At 47.3% G+C, this 27,915-nt stretch overlaps 1 protein-coding gene across 5 annotated transcripts; it reads right to left on the bottom strand.

The window, feature by feature from the left end:
* Positions 1-31: 31 nt before the first annotated feature.
* On the bottom strand, positions 32-27,736 carry TMEM8B (transmembrane protein 8B). 5 transcript variants are annotated; one of them, XM_077912474.1, is made up of 14 exons: positions 27,177-27,736; positions 22,615-22,804; positions 22,045-22,252; positions 15,640-15,773; positions 15,045-15,313; positions 14,135-14,460; positions 8,750-8,843; positions 8,454-8,577; positions 8,217-8,359; positions 7,802-7,980; positions 5,656-5,757; positions 1,483-1,629; positions 1,201-1,317; positions 32-946 (listed from the first exon to the last, which is right to left on the bottom strand). In XM_077912474.1, exons 1-14 carry the CDS (start codon positions 27,697-27,699, stop codon positions 581-583), a joined length of 2,922 nt encoding a protein of 973 aa, XP_077768600.1. In that variant the 5' UTR covers positions 27,700-27,736; the 3' UTR covers positions 32-580. The 5 variants fall into 5 exon arrangements, with proteins under 5 accessions (XP_077768600.1, XP_077768601.1, XP_077768602.1 ...); XM_077912475.1 differs by having other exon boundaries at positions 15,640-15,764; XM_077912476.1 differs by having other exon boundaries at positions 32-950; positions 27,177-27,734.
* Between the last annotated feature and the right edge of the window lie 179 nt (positions 27,737-27,915).

Here is a 27,915-nt window from a genome sequence, read left to right as displayed (position 1 = left end):
TCCTTAGCCCCAGGAAAAAAGGCAGCAGAGATCCAGCAAATACTTCATTGGAGACACGCCAGACTCCACCTGCATCAACTGAGAATACCAGTCACTCCTGCCCCAGCCCCATCAGTCCTGTAATCCCCCTCCCAGCATAGCATGGCACAGCATGGCCAAGACGCTGCCTTGGGAAGGAGCCTGAGGCCAGAGTTGCTGAGCTGCTGGGAAGATCAACTGGAGACTCAGTTTCCCCAAGGTAGACTCCATTTCCTCGGGAATGATGCCATGTCCTGAGAGGGCTTTGTCTCCCTCAGAAGGAATCCAGGTCCTTATGAGGGCTCCATATCCCTAGGAAGGACTCCACACCCCTATGAGGGACTCCTTGGTCCTGAGGGGCTCTTGGGGCCTGCACGGGCTCCAGTCCTTAAGAAGGATCCATGGATGCAGGAAGACTCCAGGCCTTCAGGAAGCACGCCAAGTCCGTAGAAGAGCTCCTTGTCTTTAAGAAACACTCCATGTTCTCAAGAAATACAACCTGTCTCTTATCCCTGGGTAGGTTCCACATTCCCAGAAAGGGCTCTCTGCCCCTAAGAAGGGTTCATGTTCCCCAAGGGCCAGGCCCAAAGTCCCTCTCAGCTGGCACAGATGCTGCTGACAGTGGCCCCTCCTGGGCCCACAAGGCCCAGCTCCTCCTGCTCATTGATGCACAGCTGGTAACCACAGCCCCGGGCCCGGGCTCCAGATGGGACCCGGTGGTCAGTCTTAGCTCGTGGGGGCAGCAAGAAGCCCACACTGCCAGCAATGAGCATATGCCAAATGCTGTGAATGTAGAAGTAGTTGTCTCGAGTCTCCACAAATGCATAGAGTAGGACAGCACTGCCTGCAATAAGGCTGCCTGGACACAGGTAGAAAAGCCAGCGGCGCCACGTGGGTGGGTAGCAGTGCCGGCGGCGGACGCTGCGTACTGTCTGGGGGAAGAAGAGAAGTGGGACTCAGGAATACAAGGCCTTGGAACCCAAGCCAGAACTAGTCATTCTCAGGCTTCCCCAGAGCCCTGGCTCAGATCTAAAGGCACCTGCCAAGACTGGTGTGGGTACCACGAATAGCACAATGATGATGACAGAGTCCAAGCCCATCTTAAATTGGGGACCAGATACTCAGGACCCTGTACCCAAGTCTTGCTGGGCCACCCCCCTCCCCAAACCCTCCCAACCTTACCCAGGCTGTGGCCAAGATCCCCAGGGCGAAGAGACTGGGTCCAAGCAGGTTCCAGAGTCCATGCCGGTCAAGCTGTAGAGCCATAGACAGCAGCATAGCCCCCAGCAAATACAGCACCTGGAGAAAGAGGACTCCAGGGGCTGGGCCGGGTTGGCAAGAGGTACTTGGCAATGCCCCCAGGGAGAGATTGGGAGTGAATTTCTTTTTTTTTTTTTTTTTTTTGGTGGGAGTGAATTTCAAGTTGGCCCTACAGTTGACCCCCAGGGCCCACTCTGGACTGACCTGCTTAAACACAGGCTGTAAACGAGCCATGGCAATGACAGTGACCCACACGGACATTAAGGAGCCCAGGAAATCACAGAACTGCAGCACATCGTAGTCCATGATGCAGAAAACCACAATGCCTGGCTGGTCACAAGCATGGTAAAACTGGAAGAAGAAATGACAAGCGTTGAGAGAACTTAGGGCAATGGCCCAGGTCCATGAAACTGGAGACAGAGGCCACGAGGGTGGTGTGCTGCTGTCAGAAAAGCAGAGGTTAGAAGTCACAGACTGAGCAGAATCCAGAAATGCCTGACTCCCTGCTCCTGAGAAGAATGTGGTAGGGAGGCCTAGTCTGCCTCACAAACCATACGTAGCTGCCAGCCCTGACCCTGTCCTCACCCTCCTAATCTCCTCCCACACACATCATAGTGGCATGCTCATTCCCCCCATCACTTGACACTGCCCCCTCTTCATGTCTGGAAGAATAGATTGTTACAGTGATGGAAGAAAAAAATTAAAATGCTATAATGGGAAGGAAAAGGTCTTTGACCTATATAAACTTGACAAAAATCTACTAATTGGAGCTGATCTTGAGACATACTAGCAGATTTTATGGGATCAAAAAAGTTTCCTAAGATCCTGTCCCCTGCTAGGTTACCCTAGGTCCTCTGGGAGCCATGGCTCTGAGGGCATCTCTTGATAGCACAAACCAGCTGATGTAGTTGCCAGGGTTGGACTGGAGTCATCGGGCTGAACTGATGCTGGGGCAAGAAAGCTAAGTGTTGGACCACCCAAAGGTGGCTTGGGAAGTGGCTTGATCCCTGACAGAAAGGATCCTTTAGGTACTTTCAACCTAGATCAATTTCTTCATCATTCTATTGAAAGGCAACCCTAAGTCACAAGGGCTCAGGAGTCTAAAAGAGAGGTGGCCTTACAGACCTCAGTGAAACAGGCAACCCGGACCTCCTGGGGCATATCCTTGGCTGTGGGTGGAAAGCAGGGCGATCTAACCCACTGCTGAGGAAACAGGTCACTGAGCAATATCACAGGTCATTTACTTCTGGCAGCCGCATTCTCTGTAACTTTGGGGAAGAATAGAAATGGAAGTACCGGATCTGGTCTCCTGTTTGGCTGCATTAGAGTTGAGAATGAGACAGTGGAGGTGAGGTCAGGAAAGGAGTTCAGGAAAAAGAAGCATCCTATCCTGAACTCAAATCACAAACCATGACACCCCAACCTTAATCAAACAGCATCCCCCTTAGAAGCAAGCAGGTGGGAAACTGAACCAAGTCTGTTGTGAAATGTAGCAGAATCCAGGCCCAGAGCAGAGCTGCCAACCACACAGTGGGAAAACAGACTCAAACGTTCTCTAGAGACAAAGGATGAGAATGAAATTGCTACGTTTCTTTGGAACTTGTTGAAGTTTACATCCAGTCATTCAAATTACAAAATTTGTAACTTTGATAAAGGGGAAAAGGTGAACAATGTAAGAACAGGGAGAAGCTAGGAGTTTAGAAAAAGAAAAAAATTAAAAAGAAAACAGGGATATTAATTGGCATTGGGAAACCTTGGGTTTGATTGCGTCAAATTTTCAAGTCTTAGTCTGGGTACCTCCCTGTATCTTCTGTCTTTCCCTTTGCTTTGGAGGTAAAGAATGCTGTCCCTTCAGAAAAGGGCTGCTTTGGAATGATCATGCTTTAAGTACTGCAAGCTTTTGAAATGGTTTGTAAGTTTAGCAACATGGCTCTGTCTTACATATTATTTTTTTTTTTTGTCTTACATATTATTAAATTGAGAGCGTGAGCTCTTATTGGGAAATCTGAGAGACTTTTCATGGGAGTCTGCATCTGCATTAGAATTAGTATCTGAACACACCTAAAAGATTGATTTTTTTTTCAATTCCTTCTTTCTCTTGTATGTGCTGATTAATTGGGAGTTAATTTAGTTTCTAAGCAAATCGATATTTTGGTCTTTTGCTATTTTAGCTATTGGGTATTGATTATTCTCTACCTCTAAGACCAAATGTAAGTACCATGCTACTAAATTATTATTCAATACTATTTTCTGATTTGGATTTTATTCTAAAACATTAATTTTACATTTCAGTCTTCACCAAGCTTGCTCCATCTGCCTGAGTTTCAAGTATATAAAAGGAAATGCCCAAACATTTCTGGAAGAGGGACTTGTAATAAATTCTTCCATCTCAGATAAGACAAGATATATACCTGAAGAAAAGCAAAGCTAAATCACCTAATATTGAAGACACATATAAGGGAATAATTAATTGAAGGCTGATTTTTCTCCTAGGAATTTCTCTGCAATGAAAAAGGAGTAGTGGCTAATGGAGAGACTGTCTCCAGAGTAGAGTGGTTTGAGGAAAAATCATCACATGAGTATTCGATGACTGATTATTCTCCAAGCATACTAAAAAGTCAGAGAGACTTTTAAGGTAGTAGAAAACCTACAGGAGTTAAATTAAAATTGCAGTGTGAAGTGAACAAGATGATGCACCTTTCACCAATCCTGATCTATGATTACTGCTGAATGTCTAAAAACAACATTGGTAAAGTCCATCACTGACCCCTTGATGGGGCACAATTCACTAGGGAAGCCAACTCACAACCTGCGTCAGCTTACTTCACTGAAACTCCTCAACCTTGAGAAGACAGCATCTTGTCATCATATATTCTGGATATATATTTGTTCCCTCTACCTGCAGTGTTTCCACTTGCCTTATTATTCATGGAGCAGAATCCACAGTTCATTGCCATGGTGCCCCACTTATTACCATCTTTAACCAGGAGATACAATTTATAGTAAACAAAGTGAATCATTCATCACTATAGAATTCACTGGTATAAATGTATTATCTATCACCCAGGATCAACCAGCTGAACAAAACACTAGAATGGCCTACTAAAGGCTTAGTTATGGTATCGCCTGGGAGACTCTATTGTGTAAGTCTGGAATACTGTCCTAAATGTTTGGTGCAGTTTGTGCTCAGTAAGCTTTAGTCATCTTATACTTTATGCCATGTATGTTCATGAGAGAATATCCCTACACTAATAAACTTTCCTCAAGGAAGGAAGGAAGGAAGGAAGGAAGGAAGGAAGGAAGGAGACTTGCAGTATTGATCCACTTGCAGGATTCTTGATTCACTGAAATTACAGGCTAATTTTCACATTTTCATATATATATAATTTTCCTTTGTCAACGGCAATAAAAAAAAAGTCACGGAAATAACACGGAAAGATTGAGAAATTTAAGAAAAGAAATTTAGACTACAAACTGGCTTCTGTTAATATAATTCTCATCTAATTTGACACCCCCTTCAGCGTTGGACATTTGTGAGGAAATTTTTGAAAATTAACCTAAATTTTTTTCTGTGAGATTTTACATTTTTTATAACATAACTATATAGTTCATCTAATGCTTCAAAATGGAGTATCCAGGCACTACAGAACTGGAAATGCAAATACATTCACTCCATGCAGTGACTGGAATATTTGCACTTAGGATATAATGGAACTTACTGCTATTCTTTTATTTTCTGCCTCCTTTTCCTCTTGGAAAAAGTCATGGGATTTTGCCAAGGGCCACTAAGAATTACTTTCAAGGTATGAGGAACAGAAGAGGTATGATAAGGCAGGCTTGTAACCAAGATGTCCACAATCAGCAAGGAAGGCCCTAGGGGCCTCAGGTCAGCTCTTAGGGGAACAGATTAGAAGAATTCAACTAGCACTGGGAAAGATTCACAGCTTGAACTGCATGGGTTAGAGCTGTACAACTGCAATGTTTGCTGTATTTCCCTCGATGACTTCTTGTATTTGTTATACAATATAGCTCAATGATTGCATGTAGGAAATCTAGAGTCAGGCTGAGTGAGAATTCTGCTTCTACCACTCATGTTACACCTCAAGGTACTTAAATTGTCCTCATCTGCATAAAGGGATGATGATGATATAAGTACCTATCTATTACTCTAGTGGTACTGTGAGGACTTGATTAGCAGTGTTGACACACCAGATGTTATGCTGTTTCCATTATCTGAATTGGTCTGGCTATACACAAAATCAAGTGCTGGATCTGTGACCTGTTTTTCTGTTAACATACCTTACATATTATATAACATATGTTGCATTTTAAATATTTTACACATTTACACTTTATACTCTTGAAGAACAAACCTACCCCCATGCCCTGGATAGGAATCAATGTCCTACTCCCAGGTGTAGACTCTCCTGGCTTTGAAGACAGGGAAGAAGACAATCCTGTATGTCCTGGTACTGTTATCTGCAATATAACCAGTGGGTCCTTAAAAGTAGACTGTTGAGGAATGAAATAAGTCTAAACTAAATAAAGAATGGGTAAGGAAAAGTAATGGGGAACCTGCCCAGGAAAACTGGATGACCAGCAGCTGTACATTTTGGCCCATATGGGAAAAGAAGAGGAGTTAGAGCAAGACTTCAGGCAACACAGTAGAGTCAGTATCTTTTCCTTGATCTTTTGCATATTATCCTATTTTTTTCTTTTTTAAATAAGCCCCACACCCAACATGGGCTTGAACTCACAAGCCCGAGATTGGGGGTCACCTGCTATACTGACTGAGCCAGCCAGGCACTCTGCTCATTATCCTATTTAAGAAAGTGGAAGCTCTGTATGTGATGTCAGTCACTGCAGGCTCCCCTGGTGTTCCAATGGGGGGAAAAGGTCTTTTCTTTCAAGGACAATTTGCCATTGTATCCAGAATATAAGGAGTCATCTAGTTCTAAACACTCTGGAGCCAACACCGGGATGCTTGAGCAAAGTACAGGAGAATGAACACACTCTCCCCACACCTTCCAGGCTCCTGATACACTAGCTACTGTTACTGATTGTGAATCCAATTAGATCTGCATGCAGCCAAGAGTGGGCTGGTGGAACAGCTGTTGCTAGAGGATTTGGTGAGCAACAGTATAAAGGGCATCTGGCAGTTAAAAAGAGAGAGAGAGAGAATGAGAAACAGTGTCTACTATAAAAATAGAATGAGGCACTGTCAGAGAAGGTCTAAAAAGGGGGGCAGCCAAGCAAAATTGGGAGTGTGCTCTTCTCACCCAGCTGAAGAGGAGAAGGTCTCTCTACACAGCATAGTTATAGCCTCCTCTTCCTCACCTGTGCATGCTCATCCTTGAGGACCCTACAACATGCCCCTCAGTTTCAGAACATTCACCCCCTACCTTTCTGCTAAATGATAAGTAGGGCTTTTGTAATTTGGACATATGTCTGATCTATTAATGCTGAACAAAAGGGAAGCACATATTGGTTTCTGTGATATTCTTGTCACCAAGACATGAGGAAAGTCTGAATCCATCTGAGATTTTTGCAGTGCTCACAGAAAGGCACTGTATGTCACAAGATGCCAAGAGCCCAAAGATGAGCTGAAAAGATCCCTAGATAAAATATCTCAGGGGGAAAGTCTACATGGAGGCTAAATCTCATTAACAGACTCACTTCTCTACGTTTTCCTTATACTGTTTATGATGCTTTCTGGTAAGATGAACTTTTCTGATTATTGAGGAGTGCAAAAACACAGACAGGGGACTGTGGACATTCTGTAATGGGAGGGGAAGGATTTAAAACTATTAAATCTTCATCAAAACATGTTCCTTTGAACTGGAATTTTATATCACACTGCCACTTCCCATGACGTCTCAGGACATACCTGAGTCTACATAATTTCTTAGGATCCCAAGAGCCAGAATGTTCTATAAATTACCCAGTTATAGAGATCCTCTGTCTTCAAAAAGTTCCCATGAGAAATCAAGGAGGCCATGGTGACTGAATGGGGAGTACCTTTTCACACCATAAGAAAGAACAAGCTAAAGATATAGAAGTGTCCAGTGAAATGAAGACCATGAGCACAGTATAGCTAGCCCTCGTATCATGAGAGATGAAAGTGAAGACTCCATATAGAGACATGGGAGAAAGTGCAGATCTCTTGTCACCATACAGAAGAGAAAAGGTGAAGCTGCAGACACCATTCCATACTGTAGAACAGCCAAGTGTATTATGGTAAAGGTCCCCATGGACAGCTGGAGACCACACACTATTTCTAATGGCTGTTGGTTATTTCAAGTTACAAAAAGCCTTGTTCATTTATCCTGATGTGCCTTGCAAAAATTACCATATCCTAGTGCACCATGCCGCAACACTGCTGTGGAAGACACCATGAAGAGGAGACATCCTCATATAATGAAGGTGTAGACATCCCCAAACCCATGGAAAACACGGTGGAAATGCAGACCCTCACCCATCACCATGAATAAAGATTCAATGAAGACAGAGATGCACCACATACCGTGGAGAAGAACATGGTGAAGGTGTAGACAGCAGCTTCCAGCACATATCGGCTCCGAATGGCCAGGACCACGGGTGGTAAAAACATGAGATTGCTCAAGCAGAGCAGTAACGTGGACAGCAGCTGGAATCCGTAGGTGAGTGCATCTGCACTGTCGGTGCAGCCCCAGCCCCTCCACCCTGCGAGTGGGGAGGGCACAAGGTGGAAGAGGGCCCAAGGCAGCCACAGGTTCCCCACTCCTGCTGGTGGCCTCGTGCCAGGCCCTACACCACGGCCAGTGAAGGGTGGTCTCACCCTGGCTCCGCCCTCCCAGTCTCTCCAAACCCATCCTCAATTCAAAGAGCCACCGCCCATCCAGGCCGCCCCCTCCAACCCTTAAAGCCCACCTGGCTCCTCGCCTGCCCAGCCCGCTCACCGGCCTTGCACTCGCAGGCAGCGTACAGGTAGTTGTGCGTGCGCAGCAGCTTGCACTGGCCGTAGGGCCCGCAGTCGTCCACGCAAGGGGACAGGAAAGTGCGCAGCCGCACCTCTGCCGTGGCGTTCCGGCACCGCACGTACCTGCGCATACACCGGGCTGTCAGCTGGGCTCAGGCCCTATATGTGTGTCCCGGTCCGCCCTGCACCACCGCGCCCCACCCCCCATCCCGCTCACCGAGGCCCCACCCCACACAGGGAGCGCAGGGTCAGGAACCAGGTCCCAGTCTGTGGGAAAGGGATTCGCAGCCTGGCCACTCTGGAAGTGGCACTGACGGAGAGGAGGAAGCCAGCCAGGGACTCTTAGGGGAGAAGGGAGAAGAGGGGTTATCAGTGAGAGAGGGGAGGATCAGTGTGGGGTCAAGACCTAAAGAACCTTCACCCACCTGACCCCACTTCCCCAGCCCATCCTTCCTCCATATCATCCCCCAATACCCCCAGCCCCAGGCTGCTTCCCCCATTCCTCACCCCCACCTTTAGAACAGGTCACCGCTGCATCTCCCAGGCTCAAGGGCACCTCGTGAGTCAGGCATCCAAACACTGTCACATTTTCCTGGAGCAGGGAGCTCTGGGGAGGGCAGGTATGAAGATGAGGCTGTCACACCCTCCAGGCCCTGGCACCACCCCCACCAGGGGCCCCCCAGACTTCTACACCGGTTAACCCCTCTCCAGAAACCTGGGCTCCTCTGGGAGCTCACCGGATATCCCATTCCTGCAAATACTCTCTACTCCAAAGCACACTTTTCTCTCTCTCCCTCTTTCTCTTTCTCTCTTTCTCCCTCTCTCATCTCCATTCTTAGAAAAACTGGAGAACACCAGATCCTCCACAGCAGAGATATTTCAAAGACTGATGAGAAGGCAAGGCCCAGTTCTAAATGTTGTCTTTGAGCAGAATTGTTTAAACTCTGTCCAGACAAGAGAACACCTTGTTTCAGCCCAATCTAGCTTACTGGAAGGAGTGGCAGGGGGGCTGTTGCTGGATGTAGAAACTAGTTGTGAACAAAGAAAACTAAGGTTTTCAATCATTTTCACTTGGGTCTGAAGGCAGGAGGAGTGTAAAGACATGTACTCTTCCTCAGGTGAAATGATCCTAGGTATTAAAGGTAACAGAATGCCTGGGGGGTTAATGTAGCAACCTGTCTGGGATTTAAAGAAACCAGATATCCACAGAAGTAAATGTAAGGCGTGTCTACAAGAATAAAAGTAATGGAATGCTATAAGCTCACCTCATTCAAGGAGTTAAGGTAGCTTATTAAATGTGTATGATAGAATAAAATAAATGCATGAGGGAAATTTAAAAGTCAAAATAGAAAAATAAAGTCCTTCCCTAGATATATGTGAGGCATATATTTGATGCTGACTTCCAAGCAACCAAAGCAAAAAAGGAAACATAATGAGTTACCAGATTTTATCTTATGAGTCCATAAGATAAATTTAATTAGAGTCTCAGGAAAAGAACAGCATCTAAAGGGGTGGGTTCTCTGGAAAATTCTCATCAAAGCAGCTCTGTGTTCTGTCATGCATCCTGTCCTTAACCACAGAGTGAATTTCATACAACTTGCTTATAACTTCCCTCAATGCAAACCTGGGTAATATACCAAAGCATTATTCCATAAAAGTCATTCTAGTGGGAAGCCAAAGGAAAAAAATGTCCTCCAGGTATGCAGTTCTCTGATCCAAATGTTCAGACCTTGATTCCAAGAGAAAAAATCAAAATACAGACAACAAAAAGAAATAAGAGGTATTCAAATTGGTAAAGAAGAAGTCAAACTCTCCCTCTTCGCAGAAGACATGATACTGTACATAGAAAACCCAAAGACTCCACCCCAGATTACTAGAACTCATACAGCAATTCGGCCATGTGGCAGGATACAAAAAGCCCAGAAATCAGTGGCATTTCTATACACTAACAATGAGACTGAAGAAAGAGAAATTAAGGAGTCAATCTTATTTACAATTCCACCCAAAAGTATAAGATATGTAGGAATAAACCTAACCAAAGAGGTAAAGGATCTATGCCCTAAAAACTACAGAACACTTCTGAAAGAAATTGAGGAAGACACAAAGAGATGGAAAAACATTGCATGCTCATGGATTGGAAGAATTAATATTGTGAAAATGTCTATGCTACCCAGGGCAATTTACATGTTCAATGCAATCCCTATCAAAATACCATGGACTTTCTTCAGAGAGTTGGAACAAATCATCTTAAGATTTGTGTGGAATCAGAAAAGACCCCAAATAGCCAGGGGAATATTGAAAAAGAAAACCAGAGCCGGGGGCATCACAATGCTGGATTTCAAGTTGTACTACAAAGCTGTGATCATCAAGACAGTGTGGTACTGGCACAAAAACAGACACATAGATCAATGGAACAGAATAAAGAATCCAGAAATAGGCCTTCAACTCTATGGTCAACTAATCTTTGACAAAGCAGGAAAGACTATCCACTGGAAAAAGGACAGTCTCTTCAATAAATGGTGCTGGGAAAATTGGACAGCCACGTGCAGAAGAATGAAACTAGACCATTCTCTTACACCATACACAAAGATACACTCAAAAGGGATGAAAGATCTAAATGTCAGACAAGAATCCATCAAAATCCTAGAGGAGAACACAGGCAACACCCTTTTGAACTTGTCCACAGCAACTTCTTGCAAGATACATCTATGAAGGCAAGGGAAACAAAAGCAAAAATGAATTATTGGACGTAATCAAGATAAAAAGCTTCTGCACAGCACAAGAAACAGTCAACAAAACTAAAAGACAACCTACAGAATGTGAGAAGATATTTGCAAATGACATATCAGATAAAGGGCTAGTACCCAAGATCTATAAAGAACTTATTAAACTCAACAGCAAAGAAACAAATCAGCCAATCCAATCATGAAATGGGCAAAAGACATGAACAAAAATTTCACCAAAGAAGACATACACATAGCCAACAAGGACATGAGAAAATGCTCTGCATCACTGGCCATCAGGGAAATACAAATCAAAACCACAATGAGATACCACCTCACACCAGTGAGAATGGGGAAAATTAACAAGACAGGAAACAACAAATGTTGGAGAGGATGTGGAAAAAGGGGAACCCTCCTGCACTGTTGGTGGGAATGTGAACTGGGATAGCCCCTCTGGAAAACTGTGTGGAGGTTCCTCAAAGAGTTAAAAATAGAGCTACCCTACGACCCAGCAATTGCACTGGTGGGGATTTACCGCAAAGATACAGATGCAGTGAAAAGCCAAGACACCTGCACCCCAATGTTTATAGCAGCAATGTCCACAATAGCCAAACTGTGGAAGGAGCCTCGGTGTCTATTGAAAGATGAATGGATAAAAAAATAAAAAAAAAGAATGGATAAAGAAGATGTGGTCTATATATACAATGAAATATTACTCAGCCATTAGAAATGACGAATACCCACCATTTGCTTCAATGTGGATGGAATTGGAGGGTATTATGCTGAGCAAAGTAGGTCAATCGGAGAAGACAAACATTATATGGTCTCATTCATACAGGGAATATAAAAAATAGTGAAAGGGATTATAGGGGAAAGGAGAGAAAATGAGTGGGAAATATCAGAGAGGGAGACAGAACATGAGAGACTCCTAATTCGGGGATCCCTGGGTGGCTCAGCGGTTTGGCGCCTGCCTTTGGCCCGGGGTGCAATCCTGGAGTCCCGGGATCGAGTCCCACGTCGGGCTCCTGGCATGGAGCCTGCTTCTCCCTCTCCCTGTGTCTCTGCCTCTCTCTCTCTCTCTCTCTGTCTATCATAAATAAATAAATAAATCTAAAAAAAAAAAAAAAAAGAGAGAGAGAGACTCCTAACTCTGGGAAACGAACAAGGGATTGTGGAAGGGGAGGAGAGTGGGGGGATGGGGTGACTGGGTGATAGGCACTGAGGGGGGCACTTGACGGGATGAGCACCGGGTGTTATACTATATGTTGGCAAATCGAACTCCAATAAAAAAAAAAAAAAAAGTGTTTTCACTACTTTGTCCTGGGGGGAAAAAAATCAAAATACTCAGAGGGAAAAATCAGAGTAGATGAACCAATATGTTTTTCAGAATAAATATAGTGGGCTGTTTGGGGTATATAACAAATGTCATGGCATGCAAATGGGTATAATATAAGCAAATAAATTTAGAGAGGGACAAGGTGAAAGGTTACAGGGGGGTTGGGCCTCTACTCTTAAGATACTGAGGAAAAACAAGTATGGGTGGTACTGGTCTCTGAAACAGGCTCTTTAGTTACAATGTCAAATCAAGACCTCACTGACAGCCCAAAGGCAATAAGAGCCACAGAGAATTTAATTGTGAAAATAAGAAATGTTTTTGTGTTTAAGAATCTGCTCTGTCCTGACCAGCAGGAAGACTTGAAAAGTTCTGAGCCGTAAGTCCTCTAAAAGACCACATCTAACCACAAACCTGGTCTCAGGATGGCTGATAGGAAAATGGGCCTGCCCCCCAGAACTGGGGAATAGTAGAGTTAAAAGAATTGCTGGCTGGGGTAACAGTACATAAATTACTGGATCAATGCCAGCCCAAGACAGTCACTAATGGTTCTGCCCTAAGCCCACTGTTAATTAATGCTAAAAATAATTACTAAGAGTTACAGAAGGCTGGCTTTTCAAGTGTGTGAATTACATAAAGCAAGGAAGACTCAAAGCCCGAACTAGTATTAGGCAGTGGCTCAAAGATGGACTTAAATTCTTTCATTCAAATTAAACAGCTCACTGCAAAAATGTGAGGTGGGAATTGGCAGCATTTCACATGAACCAGGCTCAGGGCACAAAAACCTATGTGTCCCTTAGTTACAAGTAGATCAACACAGAGACTAATGCAAAAAGAAAAAAAAAAAAAAAAAAAACGAAAAGACACACAGTTTTAGGTCTTCGATTTTCCAAAGCTTTTACATGTGATCCTATTATTTTTATAATAAAAAAGTAAATGCATACCAACTGGTTTGAAGAAAAAGAAAAAAGGAAGACCCAGAAATCTTAGTTCACCACAGCCCCAGATGATCCCGTGGGGTGATGTGGCAGCTCAAAGGGGGAACTTGACCTCAGGCTGCAGAAACACTGACTGCCACCCTGATCAGACCCCCTTATATCACTTATCTCAGAGCCACTATGACCAGAGGAGAGGGCAGAGGATGGGGGGAGGTCTAATATGCTGAAGTTGTTCAGCTTGGGGGAGATGAGGGGCATCTGCAGGGCTGTCAAACAGGATAGGAATGTAACAACCGTACCACACCAATATGAGATGTAAAATAAGAGGGAGAACTGTGCAGCAGAAGAGGGAATATGGGAACTCCTTGTATTTTCTGTCCAATTTCTCTGTAAGCTTAAAATTGCTCTGAAAAATCAAGTCTATTAACTTAAAAAAAGAGAAGGACAGAGATAGATTTACTGGATGTAGCTTCTGGGGCAAAACAAAGATTGGTGGGTAGAAATTATGGAGGCAGATTTTCATGGACTGTCAGGACTGCCTTTAGCAATCAGAGCTGTCTAAATATGGACTCTATGACCTCAAGAGGGAGTGAACTCCCTATCACAGGAGATATGCAAGAACATGGACACTTGCCATAGAGGCCCTTAAGAGGTAGAAGGTTAGCCTATAAAATGGATAACTGAGCCCACTCTGAGTTGGATTGGCTAACCTAGTAGCATAGAGAGCAAAACTCAGGGGAATGTTTGTTGATCAGACTTGGGCTGAGACATTGTCCCTAATCACAAAGTGGGCCAAAAGCGACCCAGATGTGCTTCCAGAAGGAGGTAAGAACCCGCACACCCCTGACATCTTCTCCTTCAAGTTCCCCTCCAGAGCAACCTCCCCACTTTCCACCAAGAGTACCACATTGAGCTGGAGCTCCAAGCTGAGGACACCTCCGCTGTCCAGCACTGGTAGCAGCCTCAGGGCAAACACTGCAGGGCGTTCAGGCGGTAGGGCCACACTGGGGCCAAAGAAGATGTAGAAGTGGACGGAGAAGGTGTCCAGCTCATTGCGCAGTGTTGGGCGCACTGGCCAGCAGTGCTCTGGTGGGGATGTGGCCCCAGGCCCCTCCGCAGAGGCCCCCAGGGATGGCGGCTCTGGGGGCAGTGGCTGGTTGCCCAGGGACTGGGGCATGTTCATGGCAGCTCCAGGGACGAGGACACGGGACAGGCTGGGCTGTGGGCACTCTGTGGGCAGAGGAAATCAGTGCTGGGGCCTGCCACTCTCACAAATCCTGCAGCCTCACCACAAACCAGATCTGAGCCAGACAGGAATGAGCAAAGGGTAGGGAGTGATGAGAACTAGAATCCAATGTCCTTGGAAGTATGGGGCATCCAGGGTCACAGGATAGGGCCCAAGGGACTCCTAGAGGTCACAGCCAATAGGATGTCAGGGAGTCAAGGTCATCTCTCCCTCCCCAAAGGCAGTGAAGACACTGCTGAAACAGATGATGGGCCCTCCCACTGATCTGCATGGGCTTTGGCAAGGATAGCGTCCTGGCACCTGGGAAACTGAAAGAGAAATTAAATCAAGGATAGTAAGGTGGTCCCTTAGTTAGCCCCAGTCAGGTGCAAAAAATTATCTAAAGGCCTTCCAATGAATCAAAACTTCAGGTGGAAGGGCTTTAGGGTGTGTGAAGGAGCCTGGATGGGGTTGGGGAGATTATAGGGACGTGGCAAAGGGTCAATGAACACAACCACCATGACTGCCTCTTCTCAGCCACAGAAGTTGACCCAGGCTGAGTGGCCAAGGTGGATGTGGGCCTTCTGACCTTGCAACCGCACACACAGCTGGAAGCGGATGGTCCTGCCAGGACCCCGGGATGGTATCTCCACACGCACGTAGACCCAGTGCCCCCAGGGGGGCAGTGCCAGCTCCAGCTGGCATACTGAGGCACCTCCACAGGACACAGAGCTTGAGTTGTGCAGAGGTGGGGCCTTGGGACGTAGGCGCAATGTCAGTGGGCAGGCCAACACCCCACGGCTCCCCACACATACCAGCTGTGCTGAAACCCTGTAAGTAAAGCTGGGCACAAAGACCCTGGGCAGAGGGAAGGTGGGGGTAAAAAAAAGACAGGTGAGAGGGTGAGAAGGACCCCAGAATAAGGAAAATACATTTGTGTCCCCCAGAAGGACAGGGGAGACAGGCAATCAGGATGCCTTTCTGCTTCCTTCCCTCTGTGCTAGGAGGGAGGTAGGCTGGGGTCCAAACCACCCTGGAGGCTCTGGGGGCTCCAGCAGCCCAAGTTGGCCAGCAGGAAAGTAGGAACAGGTAGATAGGCAGAGAAGCCAAAAGAACCCTGTTCCCTGTTTGAGGCCAGGGAAGGAAGAGGGCAAGAGTCAGATTTGGGGAAGTATTCAACTTACTTGTACAGCGCTGAGCGATTGTGAGCGGAGAGAGTTTGCTCTGAGGGACGGCCAGGCACCAGCACAGCAACATCCAGCAAACGGCGGACAATCAGCTGCGGCTGAAGAAGGTACTGACACTCATCCTGGAGACCCTAAGACAAAAGCAGGAGTGGTGGGAGGGGAGAGACAGCAAGGGTGCTACTGAAGCAAGGAAAACAGAATCTGCTGAAGGATGGGGGACAAAGCTCCTCTGGCCTCTTGCTTCCAGGGCTAGAACTGAGGTCTTTCTAAGCTCTGGGTCCCTCCTGCCTATTCTCCACCTCTGTCTTTCCTAGGTGCGTGGAATCTGCTATGATCCACAGCACTGGCTAAGGTCTGGGGACTCACACCCAGGCCTTCCTAACTATCAGGCCTATGCCTCCTCTATGCTAATCCCTAGTCCTGAGCACTTCCTAACAACCCCTCAAGGTCATTTCAAACCACCCCATTTCCACTCTGGCTCTCTTTTGGGGTTAGAAAGTTCCTTGAGGCCGCTAGTCCAAACCCACCCAGCCCACTAATCTGAATCTCTAAATTCCTTTATTCCCTACTGAGCCCTCCCAAGGGACTCTGCTTGTCCAGCCTCTGCTTTAACACCACGGGGAAAGGCCACTCTACCTCCTAGGCAATCTCCAGAGCGTAAGCAACTTGAAAATGGAAACCTTGTCTTATGCTATTTTTGCTCCCCCCGACATGGAGCCTAATGTAAAGTGCATAGATGAATATCTGCTGAATAAATGGGTGAACAAATGAATCAACACAGGTACGGGTAGCTCTGATGTTTATGAAGCCAAAGCCTGTTCTCTGTCTCCCCTCCCATTGCTCTGCCACAGGGGACCCACAAATACATCTGCTCCTTCTGAATCAGGCTGGGTTTCTTCCATTACTGGACACAACAGCCACATCTAAGCTGCTCTTCTGGATGAGGTCCCTGACCCTTGTTGACTCAGTTCACACCACCCCAGCACGTACGGCCTCCCTACTCTTCGGCAGGCAGAAGAGTCCCTTCGTTCTGGTCCCTCCTCTGCAGCATCTGCAGCTACCTAAGCCTTCCGGACCCAGCAGGTCAGAGGAGGACAGGGCTCCTGGTGAGGCTTCTCTGTTCTTCTGGACAAATGGCCTTATGCCGGCCCAAGAAACTGGAGGCCACTTGTTTACATATGTGGTTATTCTGACCGAGACAAACCTCTAAACTTCATCCTGACAAAAGTTCCGGGCTCTGACATCCCACTGAGCTCCATACCATGGAACAAGCCAGCCAAGGCACTGACTTCCAGTAAAGCTTCCTGAGGCTGGAAGGAGGCCTTGATGATGCCAGGCCAGAAGACCTCACTACCCCCTGCCTGGAATCCTTCTGTGCCCTTTTGCATCACTGCATCCCAATGCCTAGCACACCAACTGGCAAATACCAGGTGCTAAAAAATGTCTGTTGAGTTAAAGAAGGGTGTCAAAAAGAGGATCCTTTCAGAGAGCTCAACATACCTAGTTGCTCAGAGACCTCCATCTCTGATACCCAAAGCAGATGTCCTTCTTTGGTGTCAAACCCTAAGGACCAGAAATACTAACACAAGTCATCTCATCAATCCCACTTCCTGAGGCAAGAATCACCACTACAATAACCTTGCAGCGAGCAAGCCCCTAAGGTGGGAGCTCACATGCAGGAAGTGGCCCATTTCCTTGCTGGATGGACAATCCAGGGGAAAGAAACACTTTACTTCACATCTTTTGTGCTGTTAGCTGAACTGAAGAAGGATCAGTGGACATGACCTCAATGGTTAAAATGTGCTCCTTCCTCAAACTATAATGTTCATATCTAATGCTTCTCCCTTTTGCAGGTTCAATCAGTAGATAGCAGGGAAAGTGCAGAGATGCAGCAGCCTTCACCCTGTGATAGGATCAGAGAAAGGGCGCTGGAGGCCAGGTCTGCAGGAGCTGCCAAGGCATAAGCCAAGTGAGAGAGTCCAAATTGAGCCAACATCAGCAGTCATGTAAGGAACAGGGCCAAAGCAAGGACACTTGAGAAACCAGGACGGTCAATATAAGAAGTAGAATGGGAACCAGTCTGAAAGGAGCTGGGGACAATGGCCTTTGACTGGACCCTAGACTGTCCTAGTATGCCTGGGCTGAGTTTCCTAAGGAAGGCCTTAGCAGCGTGGCCAGTGCCAGACTCTGGATAGGGCTTTTGGACTAAGATGCCCAAAGACACTTGCCTTTCCCTGTAGGAATATCCCAGTACCCAGCACAGCCCCTGGCCCGCAGTCAGTCAGCACCAATCAACACAGAAGAGTGCTGGACAGACTGTAGGGGGCAAGAGTGGGAGCAGAGAGATGACTGGGAGGTTACTGTGGCAGTCCAGGAGAAAGCTCATGGAAGGTGTGCTCAGAATGGGAAGAGAGAAGCAGATACATTCAGAGCACACTTTAGTTTAGAAGTAGAGATAACAAGACTTTATGGACTAGTTCTAGAGAAATAAAGGGAAAAGAAGAATTAAGTATGACACCTAAATTTGGTGCTTGAGCAAATGGTGAATGACAGTGCCATCGACTGAGAAGACTAGAGAGAAGAGGCTTGGGCTGGGAGAAGTAAGTGGGAATCAAAGAGATTTTCACTTTTGGCTTTGCTTTGATTTATACACACTAAGTTTGAGACATTTCTTGGACATCCAATCAGAGACACCAAGTAAACAGTTAAATATAAAGTGTGAGATTCAAAGAAATTAGGACTCACAGAATACACTTGGAAGGCATAATCTAGAGGTGGTATTCAAAACTAGAGACACCTAGCAAGAGAATGGAGAAGTAAAAAAGGAACTGTCTCAGGACCAAGCACTGGGGTCCCACAATATGCATCAAGCAGAGACACTAAGAAAGGAGACAGAGGAGTAAGTGGGGGGCAGAAGGAATATCAGGACAGTTCCATAAAGTCACAAAGGCCATGAGGAGAAAGTGTTTCAAGAAGGAAAGAATAATAGAAGGAACTAGTTAACAGCTAGTTACTACTTAACTCTGGAGAGGGGAAATGGGGACTGGAAGGAGTGAGGGGAAGAAGACTTACTTTTCACTGTATGCCTTTTGTACCTTTCGAATGTTGTGCCAGGTGCATATATTACCTATTCGAAACACAAATATAGTAATTTAGAAGGAGAAGGAAGAGCAGAATGAGCACTGTTAGTAGAGTTTAATATCTTCAAGTTGAGATACAGAGCAACCCTTGGTCTAGTTTGTGGATTCAGTCAAATCCTTTCTTCTCTACAATCTGCTTCGTTGCTTTCCTTATTCTTGTTTTCATTATTTTACCTGCTTTTGTTTACTTTCAGATTTTGGAGCTGGCAAGAGGAAGCATATGCTCCAGACATTTGGAAAACTTTCCCCTAATGAGCCATGTGGTGCCAGATGTTACCTATAATCCAAAGGCCAGTCCCTCAGGGCAGACTGGGCACCACAGAATGAATACATGCTCCAAGACAGAGAAGCCAAGATGATGGAGGGCAGTGGGCAGGAAAGAAGAGGTTGACAGGAAAAGGGGAGAAATGAAAGGAGAAGTGAGATCAGTTTGGGACACTATGAATTTGAGAAGATGGCAGAACAATAAAAATTGACAATGCCCCCCCACTATGGCTCTGTGCTGGGTGCTAGGAATACAGTAGTGAATGGCAGACATAGAAGTTCACAGACATATGGGGCCAGAGCTCAGGAGAGTGGCCTGGACCAGATAAGTCACTTTCCTTTTACAGCTTTTTAAGGGTCCCAATCACTCTCAGGATAAATTTCAAACTTCTAGGTCTTTCATAATCTGGCCTCTGCTCACTCCTTCCACTCCTTTACCCAGTCCAACAAACATTCCACACTGAACAGCTTCAGTTCTCCCTTCTACACATTAGCCCATGCTACTCCCACCACCTGGAATGCATTTCCTTGCTTTTTTTTTAAGATTTTATTTATTTATTCATGAGAGACACACACAGAGACAGAGAGAGAAAGAGAGAGAGAGAGAGAGAGGCAGAGACATAGGCAGAGGGAGAAGCAGGCTCCATGCAGGGAGCCCAACGTGGGACTCAATCCTGGGACTCTAGGATCACACCCTGGGCTGAAGGTAGGCACTAAACCACTGAGCCACCCAGGGATCCCCCTTTTCCTTGCTTTTTCAACATCAGGCCTCACTTCCTGTTTCTTAAAACCACCTCTACCATACTACCACGCTGAGTTAGCCATCTCTCCTCTGTTCTCTTAAAACATCTCCTGTATCTCACTAATATATATCTTATTTATCTGTATCCCTCACACCCAATCCAAGGTCTGGGACAAAGCAGGTGCCCAAGGACTAAGGTCTAAAGAGAAGTCTGAGCTCATCCCCAAAGCTGAGAGGGCCCTAGAAACAGTGCTGCCTTCTATGGTTGGGACTGTTCAATACCCACTTAAGGCCAAGCCTCACAGGAAGTCATACCAATACAATGGTATGAGGAGAAAGCAAGTCAATATGGAAGCCTAGAGGAATGCTCTGGACATCACCCATAGGCTGGAGTCTAGGGAATTAACCAGAGAACTTAAGAATCCTTAAAGGCCCATTTAAGATTCCAAAAGATAATCAAACTCTTAGAGGAACCATAAGGATGATCCTTGCCCATTCCTCACCGCCCAGCCTCTAGAAGAGGCCTTAACTAAACACCTACATGTCTCATGGTATCCAGGTCTGCTGTCATTCGCAGGCAAGGTATAACTGTGTCCCCTGGTTTCTAATATTGCCATACCTCAGGAGTTCTGCCAGCTAGCCCTTCAACTTGCAGTTCCAAGTCCCCAGACTCCACTTGCTACATCTAGATGTAAATGGCTATGTCAAAGCTTGTTCTGATCTCTCCTAACCAGGCTTTGCCTCCTATAATCTCAATCCAGGCCTAGGGCCCCCAGTTCCTCCTGCTCATCCAGAAAGGTTTTTGGATAACTAGAGCAGGGCTTCAGAAGGATGTTCTCTGTCAGTTCTCACAAAAAGAATCAAGGATCAATGTTACAAAGAGGAATGGGCTCTTTGGGATTTGATCAAAGACCTAAGGCATTCCTTGGAATAGAATAATCCTTAGTTCTGTAAGAGTCAAGATCTACCTAGAACCCAGAGCATTTCTGGGTGAGTTCCCAACATGCTGTCATCCACAGAGCTCCCAGACCTTGACAGGAAGTCCTCTGGTACAGCCCTCTCAGGAAAAACAGGCCTATTACTGAGGCCTCAAGATGCAACCTCAGCCATAGTTCCCATTTCTGACAATAGCAGTGTCAGTGCACTTGTGCCTGTACAATTTTCAACTCATTCCAAAGCATCATAATACCTCCTCTGAACACTGAGCTATATAGTAGGAGGAAGAGAGGCAAGTCTGGTACCAGTTACAGAGCTGCTGTCCTCAAGGAATTCAGCTTAGAGAGAGAAATCTGAGTCAAATTTTCACTTGACTAGAAATTTCTGTCCCTTTCAATTCTCAGTGGTCAAGTCCCACCAGCTTTCATGTTCTTCAGCATCCTGTTCTTTAAATCCTTGCCCTGTGTATGCTCAATCCTTCACCCTTACCATTGGCCCCACACACATGGCCATCCCACTCTGCCAACAGTCAGCTCATCATACCCTCCCTTCCTGCCAGTGGACAAGAGTGAGACAACTATAGATCCTCTCACTACAATGAAGAAATCTGGCCTGTATCTGGAAGGGCAGGAAAACTTTGTGGAATTTCTTACCCTTCCAAACCAGAATGGAGAAGCATCCTTTGAACTTCAGACTTTAAAAACTTCTATTCTATTAACTCAGTGCCGACATTTGGAGAAAAAGGAAGCAAGAGTTGGGATGGACACCAGCTGCCCAAGGCATCCTTTTGGAGGAAATAGAAAGGGCTTCTCTGCCCCCAAGTGTTCTCCTATGGTCTTCCAGAGGGAGTTAGGGAGCTGAAATCATGGTGGAAAAGGAATATTTTCTCCCATATGGATCAACAACTGGGCTGGAGGCTATGAGAGCCTATACGGCTATTATCGATCAAGATGTAGAATAAGACCAGTTCTGGGTTTGTGCAGCAGCATATGACCAGTCCCTAGATGGCTTCTGATCACCTTGAATAACCCTTGCACTTTCTAATAGGGACACTACTCCACAGAGCCAGGGCCTGTGACCGATTCCAGACCTGGCACTTTCCCTTCAGCTTACCTGGACCCACTATGTCCATCTAGGGCTCTACAGATCATGACCTTGGGCCCAAGGTGAACTGCTGGCCTCTAGCTACGCCCCACCCTAGCCACCCTTATGCTGTTGCCCGCCCTGGCACAAAGCTGGTCTTCTAGGTAGCCTGTGGGGGAATTCAGCAGACACAGAGAAGCAGTTTGGCCCCTCCTACCCTGGGCAGCATCAACCCACCTTGACAGAGATGTGGCCATGGGCTTGGGGAAGGTGAGCAGCCAAGAACCAGTCCCCAGGTAAGGGGCTGCTGACGTTAAAGATGCCTGAGGTGCGGTTGGGCAGTGTCCAGCTGAGGGTCAGTGAGAAAACCCCAGGCACAGCCGTGTCCCCTGGGAAGTGTGTGTGCAGGGGATTGATGACAGGGGGTGCCCCGGACCGGAAATACCTGGGGGACCAGAATGAGGAGAGGAAGGCAACAGGCAATGGGATGGGAGATGGGAAATGGGGAAAAGAAAGAACTGTCACTCATCGCCAATAACACAGTCCATTCCCTATATCGATACATACAGCAAAGTGGTTCCACGTCAAGGAGTCAGGACATAGAGTAAAAGGTCAGCTCAGGCTCTCACACAGTCAAACAGTAGTCAGGAGACAAAGGTCTTGTTACTCACTCAGTCACACACTTCAGTCTGGACACAGGAGAGAGGTCAAGGCCAGGAGGTCAGTTTAGATACTCATAGAGTCATACTCTCTGCAAAGTGCTCTGGGGTCGGAGGGGGTGGTCAGGATGTTAACATGGACACTCACACAGTCACACTCTGGTCTGGGCAGTGGTCCCCAAAGGTGCCCCCCTGCTCCTTGAAGATGATGAGGTTCCAAACAGCCAGGAATGTGTCCTCGGGAACATGGAAGTGGAAGAGCTCAGTGCTGGCAAAGGAGCGGAAGGGACTCAGCTTGCGGGGTGAGCACGTGGAGTAGTCAGTCAGGAAGAGGCCTCCTGGGGAGCAGGCAAGAGAGAAAGGAGCAGGGTAGGACACAGGGCATTTCCGTTAAGCAGCAGGAACACCAGTCTTCCTCACCAATAGTAGCAACTCAACAAATATTCTCCTCTGAGCCAGGAGCTAACTCTCATGCTGCCCTAGCCATCATCTGCTTCACTCCTTATAATGACCTTGGGAAAAATGACCTGTTTTTACAGATATGGAAACTGAGGCTCAAACCTAGACCAAGCTGAGGATTCAAACCTAGCTCTATCTACATCCCAAAGAAGGACACTTTATATGACCTCACTGTCCCTCACTGGGGAGCCATTGTTCTCTTAGCAAGCTTCACAAAACAGAGGTGTGAATGGTGTGTGTTGTGAGAGGAAGAGGGGGAACATGGGCTCCTTGGCAACTGAGCAGGCTAGAACTCCACCTGTGGAGCTTGGGAGTCAGTAATGAACTGTGTAGCTTCCTTGTTTATTTTCTTCCCCTTTCTGTTCCCCTGTGGTCCCAGGAGCAGTAAAAACCTCAGAAGCTTCACAAAAGCTGTCTGTGTACTGGCTCAGGGCAGGGGGGAGGAGGGGGAAAGTGTGGTAAGGATGCAAGGGGCCTGCTTGGGTGGCAGAGGCAAGAACAGGAGCTGGTAGGCCACCATGAGAACTCCCAGGAGAGGAGGGGAGTCATCAGTCCCTCTAGGATTCAGAATGAACACCAGAGGGCGTTTCCCCAGAAGAAAGCCCAGCGAGGCACTCAATTGGTGACCCAGTGGAATCTCAAACCACTTGGAAGTATTTACACTTGGGGTTAGGGGGACTGGTCATCTCTAACTGAAGTGCCAAGATACAAGATACCCGATCATTGTTGTTTGGGGCAGAGCCAAGGTAAACAAAAAAGTCGGGTGTCAGCAGTTCTCAGGCAAATGCATGGGCACTCGGACTGCTGTGACAGGGGAAATTACCCAGTAGTTCAGCTGCATAGAAGAGTGTCCCTGATGAAAGCAAAGTTCCAGAGAATCTGGCTGCTCTGGAGACTTAAAATCAGCCCTAGAGAAGCACAGAAGGATGCTCCCAGGACAGATGAGGAGGTTAGGAACTCCAGCAGCTTCGGGACAGAGCAGGGAATAGAGGGGAGACCCTAGAGGGGAGCTTACAGCAAAATAGGAAATACCCACAGGGCTTACCTAGTCTGACCATCTCCCTTCCAGAAATGGGAGCTATAACTCCAAGATGAGGTATTTGAAATTACAGAGAAAGAGGCATCTGGGAAAGGGAGGCTGCTGAAGGAAGAAACAGAGGTAAGGAAGGCGTCACGGAAATTCAAGGTCACCCTGCAAGGAGCTGCCCTAAATATGTAGAGACCACTGGCCCTAGACTGGCCTCTGCACATCTTCAAAGGCCATGGTTACACCCAAGGACTAGTCAATCCAGTTCAGACCACATGATCAGTCTCAACTGTCAGCAAGGAAGACCTGCCACCTTGCAAGCTGAGCAATGATAACAGGAAGGCAGCAAGCCAAGAGCTGAATAGCCTGGCTACTATTGTTTACACAAAAGTGGAGCTCTCCAGCACCATCTGCTGGGGTTAGGGGAGGGCTTCTCTCCAAAGCTGGTACCAGGGATGGGTCATCAGATGGGCCACTGCTATCATTAGGAAGAAATGTTGGCCAGGCCCCCTAACCTGGCCAGTTAACCAGTGCAGACCCTCAGAAAACTGGTGGTGAAAAGCAGCTAATAACTTTTGGGAAACAATGGATAAGTATAAAGTAAAAAGTACAAGTACAAAATACCTTGTGACTCAAAGGAACGTGGCATGGCCTGGAGCATTGGGAAAATGGTTAAGGCACACGAAAAGTGGCCAGGACTACAAAGATAACAGAAGGGGCTGGTGGGAAGAGGGAGTGAGCAGCAACTGGACATGGTGGGAGGAACCTAGAAGTTCTGAGGGCAGATGCTTGAGAAAAGTGTCCATAGCCCCATTCTCTCCAAGCTTTGCTCTGGCATTTCACCATGGCCTGCAGAGCTGTGTCCCAGAGGAAGCATGAGTAAAGCTCTACTCAAGCTCAGAGGTACCTGTCCTGGATGCTCCATACTTCCAAATGAAGCTAGGGCAATTCTCTATCACCATCTGAAACACACACACACACACACACACACATACACACACGGACACATGCAAATACACATATAAGCAAAGGCTGGCCCTGCTAGGGATAGCATTAGGTAGAACAAAAGGTCACTTCCTGGAATGGCAAGGCACACCTAGACTATGCAACTATAGTCAGTTGAGCCCAAGGAAAAGAACCAAGGATTGGAGTAGGACCAGAAGACCCAGGAGGTACCTTCCATTCCTGAAATGAGATGGAAGCCAACAATAAGCATGTATTAAGACTATGCTATGTACTATGATGGGCTATGATGGTCCTGTGACACTGCCAGCCTCTCCTCAGGTGACACCTGTCACCACCACTAGGTCAAAGAGCACCCCTACAGGCCAGGCCACAGTTGCCAAGGCAGTAATTATTAACAAAACAATAGCCTTTTGGAGGGCCTATTCAGAGCTCTTTTCCAACTTCATTACAATTCTTGCCAAAGCACCTGAACCTGCTTCTGGACAATCACCGTTTAATCTACATCTTTCTACAATTCTGTGGCTGTCACCCTCTTCTCCTAGGCACCCCATGCTTGCTTAATGAGCTAAAGCACAAAGAAGCCAAGGTGGCAGGGATAGAAGCTATGAATTGGGCTCAACAGTATGGATTCTCCTTCACCTAAACTGAAAACCTGGCCTGGCTACTACCTCCACTGAGTGCCTAATTTGCCAGCAGCAGTAGGCAACATTGAGCCCCTCTATAGTTCCTTCCTTCAAAGAGTCAGGCTAGGGGCACATGGATTACTTCTATATGTTGTGGAGAGCACCAAACACTGCCTTCAACAAAGAAATCCATTTGGAAGGTGATACTTCAGTGACCTGTCTATAGGAGGAGCAAGGAGAGCTAAAGAGGAACATGTGTGGGCCACAACATGTACTCTCCCCCTCACAATAACATCGGCACTCAGAGGACACAAAGGCTCACATGAACACCACAGAAGATACTAACACACAAGCATGTATGCACAGTACACATGACCAGCTTTCGCAGACCCCTCTGGTACACAAACACATTAAGTGCCCAGATGCCAGGGAACATACACATAGAGCTTGAATATTTCTGCAGGGGCATGACCTTTGGCAGGTATTGATCTCCTCAAGCCTGTACACTGAACTACACCCCCAAAGCTCACTGAAACCCAACTCCCACCCCAGCTGCTCTGCCACTAATGCCAAAGACTCTCTTAGGCACATCTCCATCCTATCTAGAGTGCCACCCACCAGAGGGGGCTGGGGCTGACGCTGTGAAGACCACAGTCATCTCCTTAAAATGGGGCCAACTTTATGGCATATCTCCTACAGTGAGCCCCCCGCCTGCTGCTCCCACATTCCACCCATTAAGAAGTTGGACTCACCCCCCTCTACGAATCACTTCCTCCCTGGCTGGTGGTCCTAGGCTGACAACTGGCAAATGAGGAAGAGTTTGTGGATTAAGCCCCCTTGTGGGCAGACAGGGGAGACGACAGGTTGTGCTTAAGTCTCTCAACTGGCTCTATTTTCCTGCTAGGTATTATGTTGCAGTGAAGAAAAAAACAAAAAAACACTAATATGAGATAGGAATTAGGAAACTTTTTCTGGCCCCAGTACCACCATTTACAAGCTGTATGACCTTGGGAAAACTGCCCTCCAACTGAGCCTCAGTTTCCCCATCTATAAAGTGGCCTCTGTATTTCAAGACTGCTCTAAAAGTGACAGGAATTATTCCTAAGCAAATCAAACTTATCTAGATTCATTAGAAGAAGAAAACTCATTATAATGGCAACTAACCCATGTTCATATGTTTACTACATGTGGTTCTCAAAACTGTTTCCTTAACCCTGTTTTAATGCATGCTCAATATCTCAAAGTTTAGGCCAGATCTTCCCACACTGGACTAGAGGCTCTTTGGTGTAGGGTCACATCTCCCCCATCAAACTTCCCGTGCAGAAGAAGTTTCCAAGTTTTCTTCCTTGGAAAAGCAATAGTCAAAGCAGAGTCAGATTGACACCAGGAAAGAAAACCTTGGCATCCTGGGGACTATCAGGCACGTGCTGAGCCTCAAGCCCAAAACTTCCTCTCTCCTGACCCTCCCAACTTCTCTCAGTTGTGTGAGATGAGACCTCTCTCCTCCCTTTTTCTCCCCACTTCTTCCCCAGTGATGCAGTTGCCCAGGTCCCACCTCTCCTGAATCCCTCCAGTCCATCCCTCCCTGCCAGAACCCCATATCCCTGCTTCAGTGCTTCCTGCTTCTGCACTCACCAGCCCCCGGACCAAGGACAGAGAACAGCAACAGCAGCAATAAGGCTGGAGGCAGCTGGAGCCCAGACCTGAGTCGAGGCTGGGAGAGGGGCAGGGTATGAGAGAGAGGGGTAGGTAGTGGGAGAGACTTGGGTAAACACAGAGATGAGGGCAAAGGATGAGATAATGGGCACCGGGGCTTAAACAAGGGCAGGGAATGGGATGGAAGGAGGGGCTGTAACGGGGACTGGGGCAAGGGCAGGGTTTGGGCCCCGGGTTTAAGCAAACACTGGGCATGGGGCTGGGACAGGGGTTGGACTGGGATTTGTGAAAGGAGGTGGAACAAGGGCAGAGGAGGGGTCCGGGGCCAGGGCAGGCACGGGGACTGGGACAGGAGGGGGGGCCTGGGTTGGGACCTGGATCTGGGCATTCGCTGGGACCCAGGTCCGGGCTGGGGCCGATTTGGGAAGCGGGGCGAGGGCGGGGCTGGGGTCCAAGGGCTGGATGAGGATAGGACGAGAGGCCGGGACAAGGGCTGGGCCATGGCCCGGGGCGGGGGCGGGGCCGGACAGGCCAGCGCGGGGCGCGCGCAGAGCTGACCCACGGCTCCGCTCCCCACCCCCAGGGGGTGGCTTTCGGTGTCCTCGTGGGCCCGGGGCCGGGGTCAGGCCGGCTGAGGCCGGGCCGGGGACCTGGGTAGGAGTTCAGGCCTGGGCGACTCCGGGCTGCGCTGGACCGGCGATAACCAGGCCCCGCGGCG

Source organism: Canis aureus, chromosome 10 (assembly GCF_053574225.1).
Source record: "Canis aureus isolate CA01 chromosome 10, VMU_Caureus_v.1.0, whole genome shotgun sequence".
Lineage (NCBI taxonomy): Eukaryota > Metazoa > Chordata > Mammalia > Carnivora > Canidae > Canis > Canis aureus.
This window is presented reverse-complemented; position numbering and strand designations above follow the sequence as displayed.

Coding starts and splice junctions, on each gene's coding strand:
- TMEM8B (XM_077912474.1), bottom strand. CDS start 27,699: ATGGCCCAGCCCTTGTCCCGGCCTCTCGTCCTATCCTCATCCAGCCCT. Junction 15,314..15,639: donor AATCGCTCAGCGCTGTACAA/GTAAGTTGAATA, acceptor CCCTCTGCCCAG/GGTCTTTGTGCCCAGCTTTA. Junction 7,981..8,216: donor TGCCTGCGAGTGCAAGGCCG/GTGAGCGGGCTG, acceptor CCCCACTCGCAG/GGTGGAGGGGCTGGGGCTGC.